This window comes from Leptonychotes weddellii, chromosome 1 (genome assembly GCF_054177405.1).
Source record: "Leptonychotes weddellii isolate Sample4059 chromosome 1, ASM5417740v2, whole genome shotgun sequence".
NCBI lineage: Eukaryota > Metazoa > Chordata > Mammalia > Carnivora > Phocidae > Leptonychotes > Leptonychotes weddellii.
Window position 1 is genome coordinate 104,592,845 of NC_138369.1, and position 20,378 is coordinate 104,613,222.

A 20,378-nucleotide genomic window follows, 5' to 3' on the forward strand; every position below is an offset into this window, starting at 1 on the left:
GTCTAGTAAGAAACAGATTAGAGATTCAGACATGAGAGCTCTAGATGGGCTTAAAACATAATCAGAGTGCTCTCAGTATTTAACAGTTCCCTAATGGATCTAATTAATGCCCAAATGCAGTCTGTTTCAGGGTAGTAAACAATACAAAAAAATTATGATAACTCAATTCAAATTTATAAGACATAAATGATAAAATATTACAAAACAAAGCTAGTGACTGATAAAGCACCTCCTTCAAAGACAAGTCCAAGTTGGCTCTACTCATGGAATCTTCCCTGGCTGTCCCAGATACTGATTATCAATTTACGGCACCCCTTCAGCTCTAGTGCAGCTTTTATTTGGATTAGACAACTGCAAACCTGGAACGTTTTCTAAAAGCATCAGTTGAGAGATAAGAACAAAGAAAGTGCGTTGGTTTGTTTCCCAAACTCACAAAGTTAACTACTGGTGGTGTCAGACCAGAACCAAGAGCCCCTAACTAGTCCATGTTCTTCCTGGCACCCAACCCTACCCCACTGCTGATGCTCTACAACTTGGTACTGAATTCCATAGTTTCCACCTTTATGAAGGACTCAGTGTCTGAAAACTGAAGTGCAAAATGAACTATTGTGCACTCAAGTGCAAGTCAAGTAATTCTACTGCTAAAAATTGCCCCTATTGCTCACTCTTAAATTTTCTACTGCAGCAACATAGATTTTTAAGTAGTCTCTGCTCAAAGAATGGCTTCTACTAGAGCAGGAGGAGAATAAAAACAGTTCATGTCTAGTCATCACGGATGAAAACAAAGTAGATTCTATCGCTATACATAAAACACCATTCTCTATGGCATAATCATTTACCACTTTTTTTTTTTTTTTACGGTAGTAGTATAAGTAATCAGAATATGGTTAGTAGCTTTGTAATATTTCAAATTCTAATTATGTAATACTTTAAATATGCAGATTATGTATTATATATAACATGACTTGATCACACAATTTAATATCAATAATTTAAAATATTTGTTTCATGGGTGCCAAGGTGGCTCAGTCAGTTGAATGTCTGACTCTTGGTTTCAGCTCAGGTCATGATATCGCAATAGTGGGATTGAGCCCGGTGTCGGGCTCCACAGTCAGCATGGAGTCTTCTTCAGATTCCCTCTCTGCCCCTCTCCTACCCTCTCAAATAAATAAATAAATACATACATAAATAAACTCTTTAAAAAATATATTTGCTTCAGGGCGCCTGGGTGGCTCAGTCATTAAGCGTCTGCCTGTGGCTCAGGTCATGATCCCAGGGTCCTGGGATCGAGGCCCGCATCGGGCTCCCTGCTCCGCGGGGAGCCTGCTTCTCCCTCTCCCACTCCCCCGGCTTGTGTTCCCTCTCTCGCTGTCTCTCTCTCTGTCAAATAAAAAAAAAATTTAAAAAAAAAATATATTTGCTTCAGATATCCATACCAAAAAAATTAGTCTTTAGAGCTAATTGTATTATTGCACTGAAGTAGACATACTTAATTCCAATGCATGTTTTTGACTATTATATCTGAATGAATCCATAAAAAGTTTTTTTTTTCCTAAGATTTTATTTATTTATTTAACAGAGAGAGACACAGCGAGAGAGGGAACACAAGCAGGGGGAGTAGGAGAGGGAGAAGCAGGAAGCGGGGAGCCCAATGTGGGGCTCGATCCCAGGACCCTGTGATCATGACCTGAGCCGAGGGCAGACGCTTAACGACTGAGCCACCCAGGCGCCCCTGAATCCATAAAAAGTTACAATTGTCTTAAATGTTTCCAAAAATACTGACTTATCTCTATATGTCCTTTCACATTTAAATTTTAATGCCATATTTTTGAGATGTAACTATATCAAGAAAAGTAGTCCTATGTCATTCATTTTAACTGCTCGATTGCTTTCCATTATACAAATCACCATAGATTACATATCTGCGAGCTTTGGCCAAATGCCTTTTATTAGGTTATAGCAGAGAATGTCTCCCCCTAGGGCACCGATCAGGCAGGCTTGCACCCAGTATAAAAGAATTGGGGTCCTTCTGCTCAGGATTCCTCTCCCATAACACAGGACACTGCATGAGTAGATTATCACCTAGCCCTCTTCATGAGGCCATGTGGAAATTGGAAAATTAGAGTTCTGCTTGCAGAAATTCAGTCTGATTGTTTTCTTCACTGGGGGAGGAGGAAGAAAAGCTCATCTGCAATGAGGCTTTGTTTTTGAGATCTATTATGGGCTACATTGTGAGAACGTCTTCTAGAAGGGATTGAATTTCTTTTGGCAGACACATTAAGGTATCAATAGACATGGATTAAAATTAATGTGAATTTGTTGGCTTGGAGCTCCTGAGCAAGAAATGTATATTTACACTGTAACCCTATGTTAAAAGAAAGCCCAAGATTTCCATTTTTCAGGTAAGATATTTTATTGACCTGTCCCAGATCCTCTGCAAGAATCAGTTTCTCTTCATCATGTTGCATCTGTGAGTGTATCTCCCAGGGTATCCCTCCAGTGATGGAGAACACTTCTAGGGATCAAAAGTTTTTGCAAAGGTCTCAGCTCCAATTTTGCACTTCAGAAAGGAAGAAGACCCATCACAAAGTGGGCCCAAAAATCCAATCCCCCAAGCATAAGTGGCAGGAGATCAACAGTCATTCTTCTATGTTTTTGGTCCCACCTTCACTTCAGGCACCATGGAGATTCATTTCAAATGACTTTGAAGGGTTGTTAAAAATTTGACTTGCCTGATTTCCAAAAAATGTATTAGGCAATCACGATTACCTAAGATTTTTAATATATAGAACAGAGATTCAAATATAGTTTCAAAACTTGGCATTAATGCAACAATGAGCGACTTTACTTTTTCCTCTAAGATGAAATGAAAACTATACCCCTATTTCTTTATTAGCCATGTTTCTGAAGGAACTGCCTTTAAAACCTTATACTTACATTAAGCCACAAAAACTGGTTCTATCTACATATCTGCATTTATTTCATTTTAACCAGTGACTATACAGTAAAAAGCTAGAAAGGATTATACTAAATTATTCATAATAATAAATTTCATTTAGAAAAGTAACAGCTCTCTTTCTATGATACATGAGGTGGGCCTTAAAGTTTTGTCACCCAAAACCGTTTGTTATAATGGCATTTATCATATTAGAATTTGTCCTGTAGGTCATTAACATTCTTTCCTGTGTGAGTCATTCTTCAACTATCTCATGATAATATAAGGTAGCACATTTTAACTTCAATAGGTAGTAATGTTTCAGAATATATGGTGTCATATAAAATTTCTTATGATGCTTCATATAGAACTTTTAATATAATAAACATAATAGAGATTTACCAGTGGTGACTCTGTAGTTTTAGAATCTTCAAAGTTTGGCCTCTCATGCAGATTGTTAAATTCCAAGGATTCTTTGATGTCCTGAGATAATTGTTCCTTAATGGAAGGTTTTTTTAAATCTATACTTGGCAAAGAATCCTTGCTCTCAAGTGATAGGCAGGGATCACCAGACTTTTGATTACTTTCCATATCTATCATTTTCTCCTTGAAATTTCTTTCAGAAAAGCTGCTTTCCCCTAATTTCTCAATGGCAGGAGAATAAACATCAGGATCCACAATGATGTCAAATTCTGCATTTGAAGTTCCTGCTGTTGAAAACAATTATTTATGAAAGTTAAATAAACTGATTAAACTGTTAATAAACCAAAACTTCTGTGGTGTAAACCTTTACCAATAAGCACTATTTTATCAACACTTCTTTACTGAGATCTCAATGTTAAAATACTTTTACTCTGCCTATGTTTATAAATGATAATCATAATTTACTGATGTATTCAAAACTTAATGGACCAGACTCATGGAAGGAGGCAAGATTTTATTTTGTAATAAAATAAAAATTGATGCGTATTTTTATTTCAGCCTGTGGTTCAATTCCCACTTTCCTACATCCTCTCCCACTCAAGTTTTACAATGGCAATTTATGAAAAATAATGCAGAGAGAACTGTATTTCCACATTTTGCCTCTTTTCCTTAGCATGCCTAGTGATGAGGTGAGGGCAAGGGGAAATCTGCAGATGAAAGAGCAGGACCAGTTAGGGGCACAGAAAATGTTTCAGCTGGGACACTTGCCTCTGGAAAGCTACAAAATGAGCAAGATTATATTAGTCACCACCTATTATGTCTGCTTTAAATAAATGAGTTGCTTTAGATCATTGGTTTTCAACCTGGGTGCACAATGGAATTATCTGAAGGTACTCTTTAAAATTGTCAGTGTATGAGCCTGACCTCAAACCAATTAAATCAGACACTGGGAGTGGTATTCAAGCACTGTTTTTTTCCACCTCTCTCCACCAAGTTCTCCAGGTGATTATAATGTGCAGCCAAGGCTGTGAAACACTGGTCTAAATTTTAGGAAGAATAAAAGTTCTTTAACTATTTTTGCACCATACTGCATTCATTTTAAATGAAAATATGTGTATCATTATCCAGATTGAATATCACTTCATCTGATTATCCCTATGCTCTTTCCAATATAAATATCTTATCTCTATAAATAGATGGTGTAAAATAGTAAAGGCTATGACTAAAATACTCTCCAGTGATGTAAATTCTTGCCTGGCTGCCAAAGGACTTACTCGTGGCAATCAAATGTTTGTATAGCTTGGCAATTACACATAGTATTTAGAACCTCCATTTCCAGCAACTATCACCTCTTAAATCACCCAAGTACTATGAGAAATACAGTAACTTGTATATCAGAGAAATACTTTTACATGCAAAACTTTATAAAAGCTATTCAATTTAGGGAAACTTCCATGAATGCTGTATTTTCCTCTTAAAGTTGAATAGAAATTAGTTGATTTTTTGGTACAAAGAGATGCTATTCCCTATATGTAAAGGCCTACAACTAACCTCTGCAATATTTTTGCAAGATTGCAAAATTCCATTATTAGGATCAATTGCTGCTGAAGAGGTGACAAAGGAGCCTTTTAATACTCTTTAAAAATGTGATGCAGAAAGTATAGATATGATTTAATCTGTTCATTGGAAGTCCCATTAAGTCATAAAAATCAGATGTCTTGGTTCAACATTAGAAAATTGATTAATCTAATCTGTCACATCAACAGGCTAAAGAAGAAAAATCACAAGATCATATCAATAGAAGAAAGCCAGAAATGAAAGGGAACTTCCTCAACTTGATAAAGACTATCTATAAAAAGCCCTAGAGTTAACATCATACTTAATAATGATAAACTAGATGCTTTAACCCTAAGATCAGGAATAAGTAAAGGATGTCCCCTCTTACAACTCCTTTCCCACATCGTACTACAAGTCCTAGCTAATGCAATAAAACAAGAAAAGGAAATAAGTATACAGATTGGGAAGGAAGAAATAAATCTAATTTTTTTCACAGATGACATGATTGTTTATGTACAAAATCTGAAAGAATCAACCAAAAAACTCCTGGAACTAATAAGTAATTATTGCAAGGCTGCAGAATATGAGCTCAAGATATAAAAGTCAATCACTTTCCTATATAACAACATGAATAAGTAGAATTTGAAATCAATAACACAATGCCATTAGCATGCAAAAAAATGAAATACTTAAGAATGAACCTAACAAAATATGTATAAGATCTGTATGAGGAAAACTAGAAATCTCTGATGAAAAAAATCAAAGAACTAAGTAAGTGGAGAGATAGTTATGTTCACAGATATGAAGACTCAATATTGCCAAAATGTCACTTCTTCCCAACTTGATCTATAGACTCAATGCAATCCCAATTAAAATCCCAGCAAGTTATTTTGTGGATATTGATAAACTGATTCTAAAGTTTATATGGAGAGGCAAAAGACCCAGAAAAGCCAACACAATATGGAAGAAGAACAATGTCACAGAACTGACACTACACAACTTCAAGAATTACTAAACAATTATAGTAACCAAGACAATGTGGTAATAGTAAAAGTACAGAAAAATAGGTCAATGGAACATAACAGAGAATCTATAGATAGTTCCACATAAATATAGTCAGCTGATCTTTGCCAAACAGCAAAGACAAAATGATGGAGAAAAGACAGTCTTTCAACAAATTGTACCTAGAGCTGGACATCCACATGCCCCAAATTAATCTGGACACAGACCCTCCACCCTTCACAAAAATTAACTCAAAAGAATGATAGACCTAAATGTGAAATGCAAAACTATAAAATGCTTAGAACATAAAAATCTAGATGATCTTGGGTATGGTGATGACATTTTAAGACACACACTAAGGGCAGGATGCATGAAATAAATAATTGATAAGCTGAAGGTCATTAAAATTAAAAATCTGTTCTGTAAAAGACACTGTCAAGAGAATGAGAAGACAAGCCATAGACTTAGGGAAAATATTTGCAAAACACATATCTGATAAAGTACTGTGTTCCAAAATATTAAAAGATCTAAAACCTCAACAGTAAGAAAATGGAGAGCTCAAATAAAAAATGGGTCAACAATCTTAATAGACACTTCATCAAAGAAGGTATAGATGGCAAACAAGCATATGAAAAAGTGTTCAACATCATATGTTATTAGGGACTTGCAAGTTAAAACAACAATGAAATCCACTCAACAATTTTTGGAATGACAAAAATCCGAGAAACACTGACAATACCAAATGCAGGCAAGGATATGGAGAACAGGAAGTCTCATTCATTGCTGGTGGGAATGCAAAATAGTACAGCTACTTTGGAAGACAGTTTGGTGATTTCTTACAAAACTAAACATATTATAACCATGTGATCTAACAATTGCAATCCTTGGTATTTACCCAAATGAGTTAAAAAGTTATGTTCAAATATACATGGATGTTTATAGCAGCTTTATTCATAATTGTCAAAACTCAGAATCAACCAAGTTGTCCTTCAATAAGTGAATGTATAAATAAATTGTGATACATCCAGACAATAAAATATTATTCAGTACTAAAAAAAAGGAGCTATCAAGCCATGAAAAGACACAGAGTCACCTTTAAGTGCATATTAGGTGAAAGAAGCCAATATGAAAAGATTCCATACTGTATCATTCCAGCTACATGACATTCTGGAAAAGGCTAAACTATAAAGTAAAAAGATCAGTGGTTGCCAGGAGTTCAGAGGGAGGGAGATAACATAAAAAGGCAGGGCACAGAGTATTTTTAGGGCACTATAATGATTTTTTATGATACTATAATGGTGGATACTTGTCATTTTAAATTTGTCCAAACCCATAGAATGTACAATACCAAGTGTGAACCCTAATGTGAACTATGGACTTTGGGTGATAACAGTGTGTCAATGTTATGTTTGATTGTAACAAATGTACTACTCTGGTTTGGGATTCTGATAGTGGGAGGAACTATGAGTTTGTGAAGGCAGAAGGTATATGGGAACAATCTGTATTTCCTGCCCAGTTTTGCTGTGAACCTAAAACTGCTCTAAAAGTAAAATCTATTTACGTAAATCAAGTATCTTTAAAGTAACACTTAATGGGTATTTATTTATATTCAGCATTTTCCTAAAGGCAAATGGAACACCATGCTGCAGGTAGGTAAGAAAATATCTTTTGGGAGCCCTGTAAAGTCCTAAAATCCCTGTGGATATAGTTCATAATTGGTCATAATAATTTAGAGCCTTATTAGTTGAAGATGTCAAGACCAGCAGGATTACCACAAATCATGGTTCTCTACCATCTACTACCCAAACAGAAGGTAATCATCAGTTTTATGACTAGTTATTTTAAATAACGCTCTCAAGTATCTCTCATATCCTTCATATAAGATATATTTATTAGTTTTTCTGAAAATCCTAAATAGATTAAAAATAATATTTGAAAGGCAGATTAGAAACAATCTAGTTCCTATGTTTTAGTTTAGGAAAATGCAATCTAAGAAAGCAAGTGACATATTCAAGGTCACAATGATTTAAGGCAGAAATGGAAATGAAATTTGACTCCCAGACCAAGATAATTTATTGTGACTGTCTTTAAATGGTGCTCTCACCATCTGGAAATTGAAACCAGACATTTGCACACAGCATTCTAATCTATAAATTCTAAGGAAACTATTAGTAATAACAATGTAGATACATAAACACGATGATTTGTTTTGGTTTGGTTTTATCACTTATGTGAAACTTTACATTAAATTTGAATATTTTGGGAGAAGATTTAATGCAAGGGAGGGCAACAGGGTGACAATTAGATTTTCTTCACTAAAAGCCCACCCATGTAAACTTTTAAATGCTAGCTCAGTCCATAATAACTTTTAGAGAGACCAACCAACATTGGCTGCTTTTCTTCTGAATTCAAACACTGTTGCCCATTGACTGAAAAGGGTATTTGCTAGAAAATTATATATATTCAACCAAGTTTTTCTAAGTACTAAATTTTCTGGGTTTGAAGTGAATAGCTTAATAGGTAAAGCTTTTACATACTGCAATACCTACTGGTTTTATTAACTTGCCAATATTCATTGTTAATGATATTAATCCACAAGGAAAAAAAAGTTACCTTTTGAGTTATTTTTACAGTAAGAAGAGCTGGTGTTCAGATGAAGATGTAAGAGATCTGTTTTTCCCTTAGTGAAAACATGATGTTGATGGACGTCAGTTTCATATAGAAAAGTATTCTGGTAATCATGAAATGTGTAGCTTTCATGTTTCGTGATAAGCAAAAGAGAAGAATTGAAAGAAATGATACATGAAAGAAAGTAAAAAGTCCCATTTTATTAAAACAAATACAGTAAACCCTTTAGGGAATAGGGTTATTCATATTAATTCAATATTTTTTTAACCTTACTGTGGACACATTCTAAACCACAAGTAACTAAATAGCATTGTGGATTTTAAAGAAAGGCAACTGGGCGAAATCTGATTTAACTGAACAAAGTCAATTGAAAACTTCTTTTAAAAAAATTATTCTGAAATAAGTTTGGTTCTTTATATTCTTTCTTCTAAAAATGGAGAGTTACCTTTAAATCTCATTGAAGTCTGATAAAAATCAGGGTTTTATTACTTAAATAAACTTTTTATTTGTTTAGCAATGAACTATCAGAGTCAAAAAGCCATATGTGATATTTATTTTCAATTTTTAATGACGTTTACTATATACTAGCATATGTACAATTTAAATAACATTTTCTATGAATTGAATAATATATTTAATAATACCCAATATCTATGTAAGCTTTACATAGTACCACCATAAAAACTGGATTATGTTCCTGTGTCACTTATGATTCTTTATAGTTCTTCTTAGAAAAGAAGAAACTCGGGGCGCCTGGGTGGCTCAGTCCGTTAAGCATCTGCTTTCCCCTTGGGTCATGATCCCGGGGTCCTGGGATAGAGTCCCGCATCTGACTCCTTGCTCAGAGGGGAGCCTGCTTCTCCCTCTGCCTGCCGCTCCCCCTGCTTGTGCTCTCTCTGTCTCTCTCTCTCTCTGACAAATAAATAAAATCTTTAAAAAAAAAAAAAAAAGAAAGAAAGAAAAGAAGAAACTCTACAGGCACCTCCAAACCCAAGATGCAAAACCAGTGCCAAACCACGATCAGTAACTTTCTCTGCCTTCTGTAACACCCTACATGGAGGTCAAAGCAGGACTTGTGATAAGATATATAAAAGAATCAAATTAGAGAGCAGATATGTCATTCATTTCCTTAGGAATACAGTAATCCTTACAAATCTCTTATCTACTGACTAAAAGGTTATCTCCTGCCAAAAGCACATTTGCTGCTAGGTATCTGGGTCTGTGTGTCCAAACATGGGGCTTTTCAGGTCCAAGGGCATCCCTTAGGCCCACTGCTGTTCCAAAATGCTGATAGGGCCTAAGTTGATCTAAACTATAAACAAAAAATTGGTGTAGGGACTACTTAATAGGAACTTCACTCTGCTCTTTACCCAATTCAATACTTTGTAGTCAAAACACATGAAACCCTAGCTAAAGTTTCAACAGCAAAGCAGACCTGGGGTCCTTTCATCATTGCTAACAGATACAGCTAGATACTATTTTTCACTTGGAAATGACAAAATTCTAAGAAAAGTTACAAAGTGAACCATTGTACTTCACTTATTTAATTTATCACACAGTAAAATCTACCTAGTAAGTAATCTATAATTTGGGAGCTCTTTTTGTCTCTCAAACTAATCATTAATATATCTGTTTTTACTTAGGTTTGATAGCAAACTAAAATATGAAAAATCCAAAGAGTATCTTTGGAGAAAAGAAGAAAGCTCATATGACATATGTCATCCTTGGTAAGCCATTTCAAATAATAACGCTAAAATCAGAAGTAACTATTAAGTAATCCAGTTATTAGGTAAGAATATAAACATATCATTATAGCCACTTTTCTAATTATTGAATGTTGGCAAATATTAGCAATATTGTACACAAATTTAAACATGGCTTTAGTAAAATATATTCTAACACTGAAGTCACATGTTTTTTACATCATGAATTTCTCATTTAAAGAGATAGTTGATTGGGCGCCTGGGTGGCTCAGTTGGTTAAGCGCCTGCCTTCAGCTCAGGTCATGATCCCAGGGTCCTGGGATCGAGTCCCGCATCGGGCTCCCTGCTCAGCCAGGAGCCTGCTTCTCCCTCTCCCACTCCCCCTGCTTGTGTTCCCTCTCTCGCTGTCTCTCTCTGTCAAATAAATAAATAAAATCTTAAAGAGATAGTTGATTTTGGGGTGTAGGTTTTTTTTTTTTTAAAGATTTTATTTATTTATTTGAGAGAGAGAGAATGAGAGACAGAGAGCACGAGAGGGAAGAGGGCAGAGGGAGAAGCAGACCCCCTGCTGAGCAGGGAGCCTGATGCGGGACTCGATCCCGGGACTCCAGGATCATGACCTGACCCGAAGGCAGTCACTTAACCAACTGAGCCACCCAGGCGCCCCGGGGTGTAGTTTTTAATAAGCATCAAAAGTGAATTAGAAACAGCTTACCTTTGTTGACCATCTGCATCAGCTAACTCAACTTTGTAGGGCACTATGTCTCCTGGTTCTTCAAATTCCTCTTCGTAAGTCTTATTAAATGCATGTAGTATAATATTAGTATGTCCAATAAATGTATTATACGTTAACCAGCTAGCTTGTATGCAATATTTAGAGAATTTTCTTCCTACAAATAATGTCATTAGCTTTCTGACTCTGTGCCACAGAACATTAGTTCAAGAAGATCTAAACAAATTCAACAACTATTTGTTGAGGGCATTTGCTATGTCAGCCATTTTATCACTACTATCACACCTAGAAATAACACTAACAGCTGTTTTATTATGTAACTACTGAGTGCCAAGTAGGCTAGTGACTGAAATGTTTTTAGTTCTCTGGACAGCATGGTATAAGCTTACTCTGTGCATCAACAAAATAATGACAAGCACACACACACATATGTAAGCACGTGTGCTTATTTGTTCAATATCTTAAACTTATCCAGAGGAGAATTAAAATGTTTCTAGGCACACACACACAGAGCAGAAGCTATTAACCTAAAGAAGAAAGTAGTATTTAAAGGGATACTTCTTCCATCCTAGTCCTTTTCTGTGACAACCACAGGGACAGAAATATTGAGGACAAGTGGTACATTCAGGTACTAGATGACTAGAAAGTCAGAAATGTGCTGAGTTTGTCAAAACTTAAACATTCAGTGTACGCTCTACCCCTGATTGGCTCAAGCTCCAGTTGATTCTACTTTGTGTCTTCTAGAGGTTTGTATTCAAGTTATTATTATCCTCCATTCCTTAAATCTTAGTACCATTTTTCCTTTAAATAGAAAATAATATTAGGTGACATTCAAGAAACTACATGTGTACAAATTATATTAAATAGATACCATGTTAGGAGAATAATTTCTGTTTAAAAAGACTGATAACGTAAAGACCTAAATAAAACAAACACTAACCTACATTTGTACAAGTTAAACGTAGTACATTTCCCACACTACATGCTTCCGAAAATGGCACAGTATCAGCACAGCTCACAAATTTACTGCCTACATTAAAGATAATACTGTTTTGGGCACCTGGGTGGCTCAGTTGGTTAAGCAACTGCCTTCGGCTCAGGTCATGATCCTGGAGTCCCAGGATCGAGTCCCGCATCAGGCTCCCTGCTCGGCGGGGAGTCTGCTTCTCCCTCTGACCCTCCACCCTCTCATGCTCTATCTCATTCTCTCTCTCAAATAAATAAATAAAATCTTAAAAAAAAAAAAAAGATAATACTGTTTTATTCCTTTCAACATATTTAATTCAAACTCTTATAAATTTCCTTCCCAACAATGTTGAATTATGAAAAGAGTCTTTGTTGAAAACAATATGTAGTTGTAATTATATGTTATGAATTTCTTGTTTGTTAAGTAATAGAGTGGTCATTATGCACTTACATCATCCAGTTCAACTATTTTTAGAGATGGCTCAGGTCTCTCTATGTTTAATTCTTCTACTGGCAGAAAAAGCGCTGGGTGTTGTACTTTGGTCTCCTCAACTAGGAAATTAGATTAGCAAATAATATCAAAGAATACACCTGATATCACCTGAGAATTCCCTATCTTCAAATAACATGGTCAACAATAAAAGAATAATGTTCTCTTGTGCATCCACACTAATATGTAAATGCTATCAATTCCCCCACCTCAAGTTAAGACACACATTTTCTTACTATTCAATGTTTAAATAAATGATTTAATTTAAGGCAAAGTAAATCTATGGAATGGGAAGAGGCGTGTGCTTGATTCTGATCTAGAGACAAAGGGTGCACAGTCTAGTTGAGGATAACATAGTAAAAAACAAAACAAAAACAAAAGCAGATGCTGACTAATGCTTAGTGTGTAAAATTTGAAATAATAAATTAGAAAATATCTAATCAAGTCTGAACTAACCATCACTACCTTCATCACTTTCATTCTGGGAACACTGTGCCTCACTCGCAGTTTTACATTGAGGTATGAATGTATCCGGTAGCATGTTTCGAAGTTGCTCCTGTGGAGTTCTACAAAACGAGAAAGAAGCAATTAAAAGACTAAAATATATTATCTGAAATTTTCCCAGACAAGATCTTGATTTATTTCACAAACAAGTGAGTATACAAAATTAATGACAAAACCAAAGTTATGCCTCTAATTCACAGAAGAAAAGTATGATTGTATAACAGAATCTTACTCTACTAAAATAATTTTGTAAATCAAATTAACATCACACAAGATTTTACTTTTTCTTAAGATTCTATTTATTTTTTTGAGAGAGAGGGCAAGAGAGCACAAGCAGCGGGAGGAGCAGAGGGAGAGGGAGAAGCAGACTCCCCGCTGAGCAGGCAGCAGGATGCTGGACTCCATCCCAGGACCCTGGGATCAGGACCTGAGCCAAAGGCAGACGCTTAACCAACTGAGCCACCCAGGCATCCCCACACAAGATTTTTCAATTGTATGTCCTACTATTTTTCGTTTAGGATGAAAATCAAAATAGAAGTCAGCGTTCTTGCAGAAGCCACATGGAGTCCATGAAACATGCTACACTATTTAAAAAACTAATTTATGGGGGCCCCTGGGTGGCTCAGTTGATTAAGTGGCCGACTCTTGGTTTCAGCTCAGGTCATGATCTCAGGGTCCTGGGATCGAGCCCTGCATCAGGCTCCATGATTAGCAGGGAATCTGCTTGAGGATTCTCTTTTTCCCCTCTCCCTTTGCCCCTCCCTCCACTCATGTGTTCTCTCTCTCTTTCTCTCTGCCTCGCTCTCTCTCTTTCTCTCTCAAATAAATAAATCTTTTTAAAAAAGTACTAATTTGATAGGTACTAAGGAAACCAAAAGACATTGTTCTAAACTTTCACCAAGCCAGTAGGGTGATAAAATCTGCTCCCACAATATGAATGCAGTGTGTTCTGGCTGTCACAGTTATCACCCAATTAATGAGGTTTGTATGGCCCATCTCGTATAGAAGGCAACAAAACACAGGAATTCTCAGAAGTCAAGATTATGCATATGGTTCCACAGGATATTCCCAAATTATTGGGAAGGTGGCACTTTCCAATCAAGAATATAAGTAGCCACAGCCCTTCCAGACCATGCCAGCTCATGGAGTCCTCATGTAAAAGTCAGGCCTTCTTAATGATAATAGTATGTAGCATTGATACAAAGCTTAAAATGTACCAGGCTCTATCTAACTAATCTGGGGTATTAAATATTAATATGTATGTTAACTAGGCACCAGTATTATCTTAATTTTACAGATGAGAAAACTGAGGCACAAAGAAGTAAATCAACATGTTCAAAGTCATTCAGGTAGTAAATGCAGAAGAGGAATTTGAACCCAAGGAGTCCATCTCACCAAGTCAATGTTCTTAACCATTACTCTATATGGCCTCTCTCCCAATTTGCAAAGGCAATAAAATTTGATAATCTGGGCAAGCTCAAAACAAACTGGCACCTGGCCATGAGAAAACTCTTTGCAGTTTGACACAGATTTACTGTACAAGAAACTCAATCATAGATGCACATGAATGTACTATTATCCAGGACTCCTTTCTGAAGTAAAAATTTACCTAATTTAATGAGCAAAGCCTTGAACCAAAGGCTTGCATAGACAACAGAGTATTGGAACCATTGATTGTTTATTCTAAACTCAATATTTTGCAGATGAAAAAATGTGGACCAAGATATTTTACGGAATTTGCCCATGAACAAACAACTAGTTAGTCAGTGAACTAGGTCTGTATTCTAGATATTGGGACCCCAGCACCAATGCTTGCTTGAAAGTTCATGCTACATAAATCAAGGGTGAAATATCTTTTAGAATAAGATCACCTCACCAGATTTACCTGAAAATTTAAACAAATATTTATTGAAGACTGACTAATTGACAGGTACACACTACTGAGTTTCATACCTAAAAGACTGTTATGGGCATTACACTTTACAAGAGATATAGACAGCTTGGACAGCAGTTGCATAGGTATAACCAGTAGATGAATGAACTTAAAGCCCTGTCAAATAAACCGCAAGGGGATACAACAATACACCTATTAAAATGACCACCACCTCTAAAACCCTCAGTTTGATTCCCAGAGCAATTAGAGAGGAGGGGAGTGGGGGAATGGGTTAGCCTGGTGATGGGTATTAAGGAGGGCACGTACTGCATGGAGCACTGGGTGTTATACGCAAACAATGAATCATGGAACACTACGTCACAAACTAATGATGTACTGTATGGCGACTCACATAATAAAAAAATTATTAAAAAAAAAATAAAATAAAATGACTACCACCAAACAAACAAACAACCCTGAAAATACCAGGCATTGGTGAAGATGGAGAGCAACCAGAACTCATACACTGAGAGAAAGGGCACAAACTGTGCAGGTGCTTTGCAGAAACGGTCTGACAGTTTCTCATAAACATCCACTTACCATATGATCTCGCCATCCCAGTCCCGGGTATTTACCCAGGGAATTAAAAATTATATTCAGACAAAAACCTATTTGCAAATGTTTCTAACAGATTTAGTCATAATTGCCAAAAACTAGAAATCAGCAGGATGTTCTTCAACAGATTAATGGCTAAACTGTGCATCAGAATAATGGATATTAATCGATAAACTGTGCACCACAATAAAAAAGAATGGATTTTGATTCACTGAAGAACACAGATGACTCTTCAATGCATTTTCCTAAGGAAAGGACACAAAAGGCTACATATTGTGTGGTATCATTTACATGACATTCAGAAAAAGGCAAATGTGTATGGATGGAAACAGATTGATGGTTGCCATGCGTTGGGGAAGAAGGGTTGAGTACAAAGGGGAAGCAAAAGGGAATTTGGGAGCAATGAAATTGAGCCATTTGGTACTATGGTGAACACTTGACTCCAGGCATTTGTAAAAACCCACAGAATTGTAAACAAGTTTGTGCTATTCAAGTTTTAAAAAGTACTCAGGATATGGACATAACCCAGTGAATGGCAGAACCACTCTAAAGGAGGTGGGAAAGAAATGAGGGCCATGGCCTCAGTAACTTTGGAGAAAAAGATTTTGACTGGATACAGTAGGCTAAAGATAAAAAGCACACAAACAATGTGTAGTAGTGTATATGTGTGTGTGTGTGTATATATATATATATATATATATATATATATATACACAGTACACTACTATATAGTCATGTACTATGTGTGTATATACACATACACACACACACACAGGATGATAAATGAATAAATGTATCATAGATAATGAAAGCCAGGATTCTCACTGTAGGTGAAAGAAACTACAAATAAGCAAAGGGAGAACATGATGCTGGTTTGGAGTCAGAGGTATGAGTACACTCATGTTTACTTTAACAGATACTCAGGTAGATAGATACAGAAATAAATCTGGCTGTGTTTATAGTGGGTAAGTATACATACATATATTTCCTAGATGTTCTCTGAGAACACCTAGGCTCTGTGGTACCTTTGTAGCCATGAGCATACTTATAATCCAGATCTTGGTTTCTGAATACCATTTTCCAAAAAAAAAAAAAGAAATCAAGATTATTTGGAAAAATTATTTCTGGGCTAGGGCATGGAAATGCATCTTGGGTGCCAGAAAAATGAAGAGGTGTTACAAGCAAACCAACCAACAAACAGAAAAGGATGAGACCACGTTGAAAGCAGAGAGGAGTCAACCTAAATCAGCTCTCTCAGTGGTCAAGACAAGAACCATCTAAGTCACAAAATAAATAACAATAGTATGGGATATTAATCTAAAAAATAAAACACATATCCAGGAGTCTACACAAATAAACAACTGAATAAATGAATGAAAGGGGGAAGGGATATTCTTCCTTGAAGGATTCTAATTAATAAATATAGAAGAAATGAAGGAAATAGAAAATCCCCAGCTATTCTGCTTCTGGCAAAATCCACTGATATACTAAAATTAGTAAAGTTTAAGGAACAACAGGATTTTGTATCATCTCAAGGTATCTCCCCTAAAATCTTTCTTAGTTACTATGATGTGAATATGTCCCCTCCCAAAATTCATATGTTGAGATCAATGTGATGGCATTAAGAGACGGGGGTCTTTGGGAGGTGATTAGTTCATGAAGGTATAGCCCCCATGTGGGACTGATGCCCTTACAGGAGAGGTCCAAAAGAGCAATGTGAGGACACAGCAAAAAGATAGCCTCCTATGAACCAGGAGGCAGGCCATCTCTAGACTCTGAGTCTGCCAGTATCTTTTTTTTTTTTTTTAAGATTTTATTTTATTTATTTGTCAGAGAGAGAGAGAGCACAAGCAGGGGGAACGGCAGGCAGACAGAACAGCAGGCAGAGGGAGAAGCAGGCTTCCTACTGAGCAAGGAGCCCGATGTGGGGCTCAATCCCAGGACCCTGGGATCATGACCTGAGCCGAAGGCAGACACCTAACTGACAGCCACCCAGGTGTCCCTGAGTCTGCCAGTATCTTGATCTTGGACTTCCAAGCTCCAGAACTCTGAGAAATAACTGTTTGTTGTTTGCAAGGCACTCAGTTTATGTTATTCTGTTAAAACATCCCAAATGGACAAAGACAGAAATTGGTACCAGAAGTCTGGTGCTGCTAAAAATGTAGAAGCAGCCTTGGAACTCACTGATGGGTAGAGGCTGAAAGGTTTCAAGTTCATACTAGAAAAGAACTATACTGTTATGAAAGAACTTTTAAAGACAATTCTGGTGAGGACTCAAAAAGAGGAGAGCTGAGGAAAAGCCTCAATCTTCCTACAGAATACCTAAGTAATCCTGCACAAAGTATCAGTAGAAATATGAATGATAAGTACCATTCTGCTGAGGTAGCAAATGGAAATAAGGAACATATTATTGCATACTGGAGGAAAGGCAATTTTCATTAACAAAGTGGCAAAGAACTTAGCTGAAATGTGTCTATGTCCTGGTGTTTTATTTAAGGTAGAACTTACAAGTGATGAAATTAGTTCTGTGGCTGAGGCAATTTCTAAACAAAGTGTTGAAGGAGAGGCTTGGTTTCTCTTGACTGCTCATAGTAAAATGCAAGAAGGGAGAAATGATTTAAAGACAAAATTATTAATTGAAATATAAGCAAAACTGAAATATTTGGAATATTCTCAGAATATACATATTGAAAAAGAATGAGAGGGCCTATTCAGGAAAGAACAAGAAGTAAATGGCCAAAGGGTCATCTGATAAGATTAATCAGAACCATCTAAATAGAAGTCATGACGTTTATCAGAGACAATGGAAAAATGACCTCCAAAGGCAATTCAAAAATCATCAGGGCTATCCCTCCAATTGCAGGCACAGAAAGCTCCAGGCCACAGAGCAGAGAGCACCTGTTGGGGCAATGCCTGGTGAAACTATGGGGGCAAAGAAGCCCCTATAACCCCAAGCTAGAAAAGGTCATGATTCCAGCCCAAGGGAGTCACAGGATGTGAGCCCACACAGAGCCTTCAAAGGAATGGGACCACCCAAAGCCATGGGAGCAGAGACACCCAAAGTCTTGGGAGCCCAGCCCCAGCCCAGCATAGCTGTGGGGGCATTGCCTTAGTGTGTCTGGAAGGCAGGACCCCCGCTCTAGTGTGTCTGGAAGGTGGGACCTCCATCCCAGTGGGCCTTGGAGTGCACAGCATCAATGAAAAGGATAATTCTCAAGACTTAAGGTTTTGTAGAATTTGCCCTGTTGGGTTTCAGACTTGCTTAGAACCTGCTACTCCTTTCTTCTTTCCTATTTCTCTCTTTTGGAATGGAAATATTTATCCCATGCCTGTCCCACCATTATATTTTAGAAGCACATAAAATGTTTGATTTCATAGGTTCACAGAGAGCAATATGCCTCAGAATGAATCATACATTGAATCTTATCCATATCTGATTTAGATGATATTTAGATGAGACTTTGGAGTTTAGACTTGAGTTGATAGCTAGAAGTGAAACTTTGGGGGCTCTTAGGATGGAATGAATATATTTTGCATGTGAGAGATTCATGAACCTTACAGGGGCCAGGGACGAAAGTTCTGTTCGGAATGGTTCATATGTTGCAATCCTAATCCCAAAGTGATAGTATGAGGTGAGCCTTTGGGAGGTGATGGGGTCATGAGGATAGAGCCCTCATGAATGGGATTAGTGCCCTTATAAAAGAGACCTGAGAGAGCTCCCTTGCCCCTTCTACCATGTGAGGACATGGTAATAAGATGTCCATCTGTGAACCAAGCTAGCTCTCTCCAGACACCAAATCTGCTGGCACCTTTATCTTGGACTTCCCATCCTTAAAAATTGAAACATGAATGTTTGTGCTCATAAGCTACCTGGTCTATGGTACTCTGTGTAACAGCCCAAGACATGATTTACAGAGGGAAAAGAGTGAGTGTGCAGTGGAGAAACTCGGTGAGTACCACATTAACCACGGGCTCAAGGTTAACACCCTGGTAATAAGATATATGGACAGGATGATCCTGTGATACCACACAGAGAAGGGCACATCCATCCTCTCTGCATTATCCTTCCTCAAAATGCACAACCTCAATCTAATTATGAAAAAGAAAAAAAGAAACAGATCCAAGTTGAGTATGTTCTATAAAACACCTGGCAAGTACTCTTGAAAGATGTCAGGGTCTGGAAAAACAAGGAAAGACTGAGGAAGTGTAATGGATAAGGAGCTATGATTAAAAAAAAAAAAAAAAAAGGACGCGTGGGTGGCTCAGATGGTTAAGCGTCTGCCTTCGGCTCAGGTCATGAACTCAGGGTACTGGGATCGAGCCCCGCATCGGGCTCCCTGCTTGGCAGAGAGCCTGCTTCTCCCTCTCCCTCTCCTGTTGCCCCTGCTTGTGCTCTCTTGCTCTCTCTGTCAAATAAATAAATAAAATCTTAAAAAAAAAAAAAAGACAATGTGGGATCCTGGATTGGATCCTGAAGTGGAATAAGGACAACAGTGGAAAAACTGGTGAAATCCAAATAAAGTCTGTAGTTTAATTAATAATATTGTACCAATGTTAACTTCTTGGTTTTGATACATGCACTATGGTTATGTAAGATGTTGCCATTATGGAAAGCTGAATGAGTGATACGTGGGAAATCTTAATACTGTTTTACAACTCCTCAGGTATGCCTTATTTCAAAATTAAAAAAAAAAAAAAAACTTAAATCTGCCACATGAAAAACAGTTAAAGGGGCACAGGAGTAGATAGTAACCTGTGAAACAGAAGCTTCAAAGGAGATATGAGGGCTGACTTCAAAAATCTGAAGGAATGCCATGGAGCGGAAGAATTCAATTTGCCCTATATTGGCTTAATTGGTAAGAGTTGAGACCATGTTTAGAAACCAGTCAGACACAAATTACAGCTCACTAGGAGATACTACAGCAGGCAGAAAGTTCCAAAGATGGAAT

General features: G+C 36.9%; 1 protein-coding gene across 1 annotated transcript in view; it reads right to left on the reverse strand.

The window, feature by feature from the left end:
- The window catches only part of ZBBX (zinc finger B-box domain containing), a 108,309-nt gene that overhangs the window by 24,398 nt on the left and 63,533 nt on the right, over positions 1-20,378 (reverse strand). Inside the window, 5 exon segments of the mRNA XM_006735716.3 lie at positions 3,338-3,645; positions 8,531-8,670; positions 10,964-11,043; positions 12,399-12,499; positions 12,894-13,003. Of these exon segments, the coding sequence (XP_006735779.2) occupies positions 3,338-3,645; positions 8,531-8,670; positions 10,964-11,043; positions 12,399-12,499; positions 12,894-13,003 (739 nt within the window).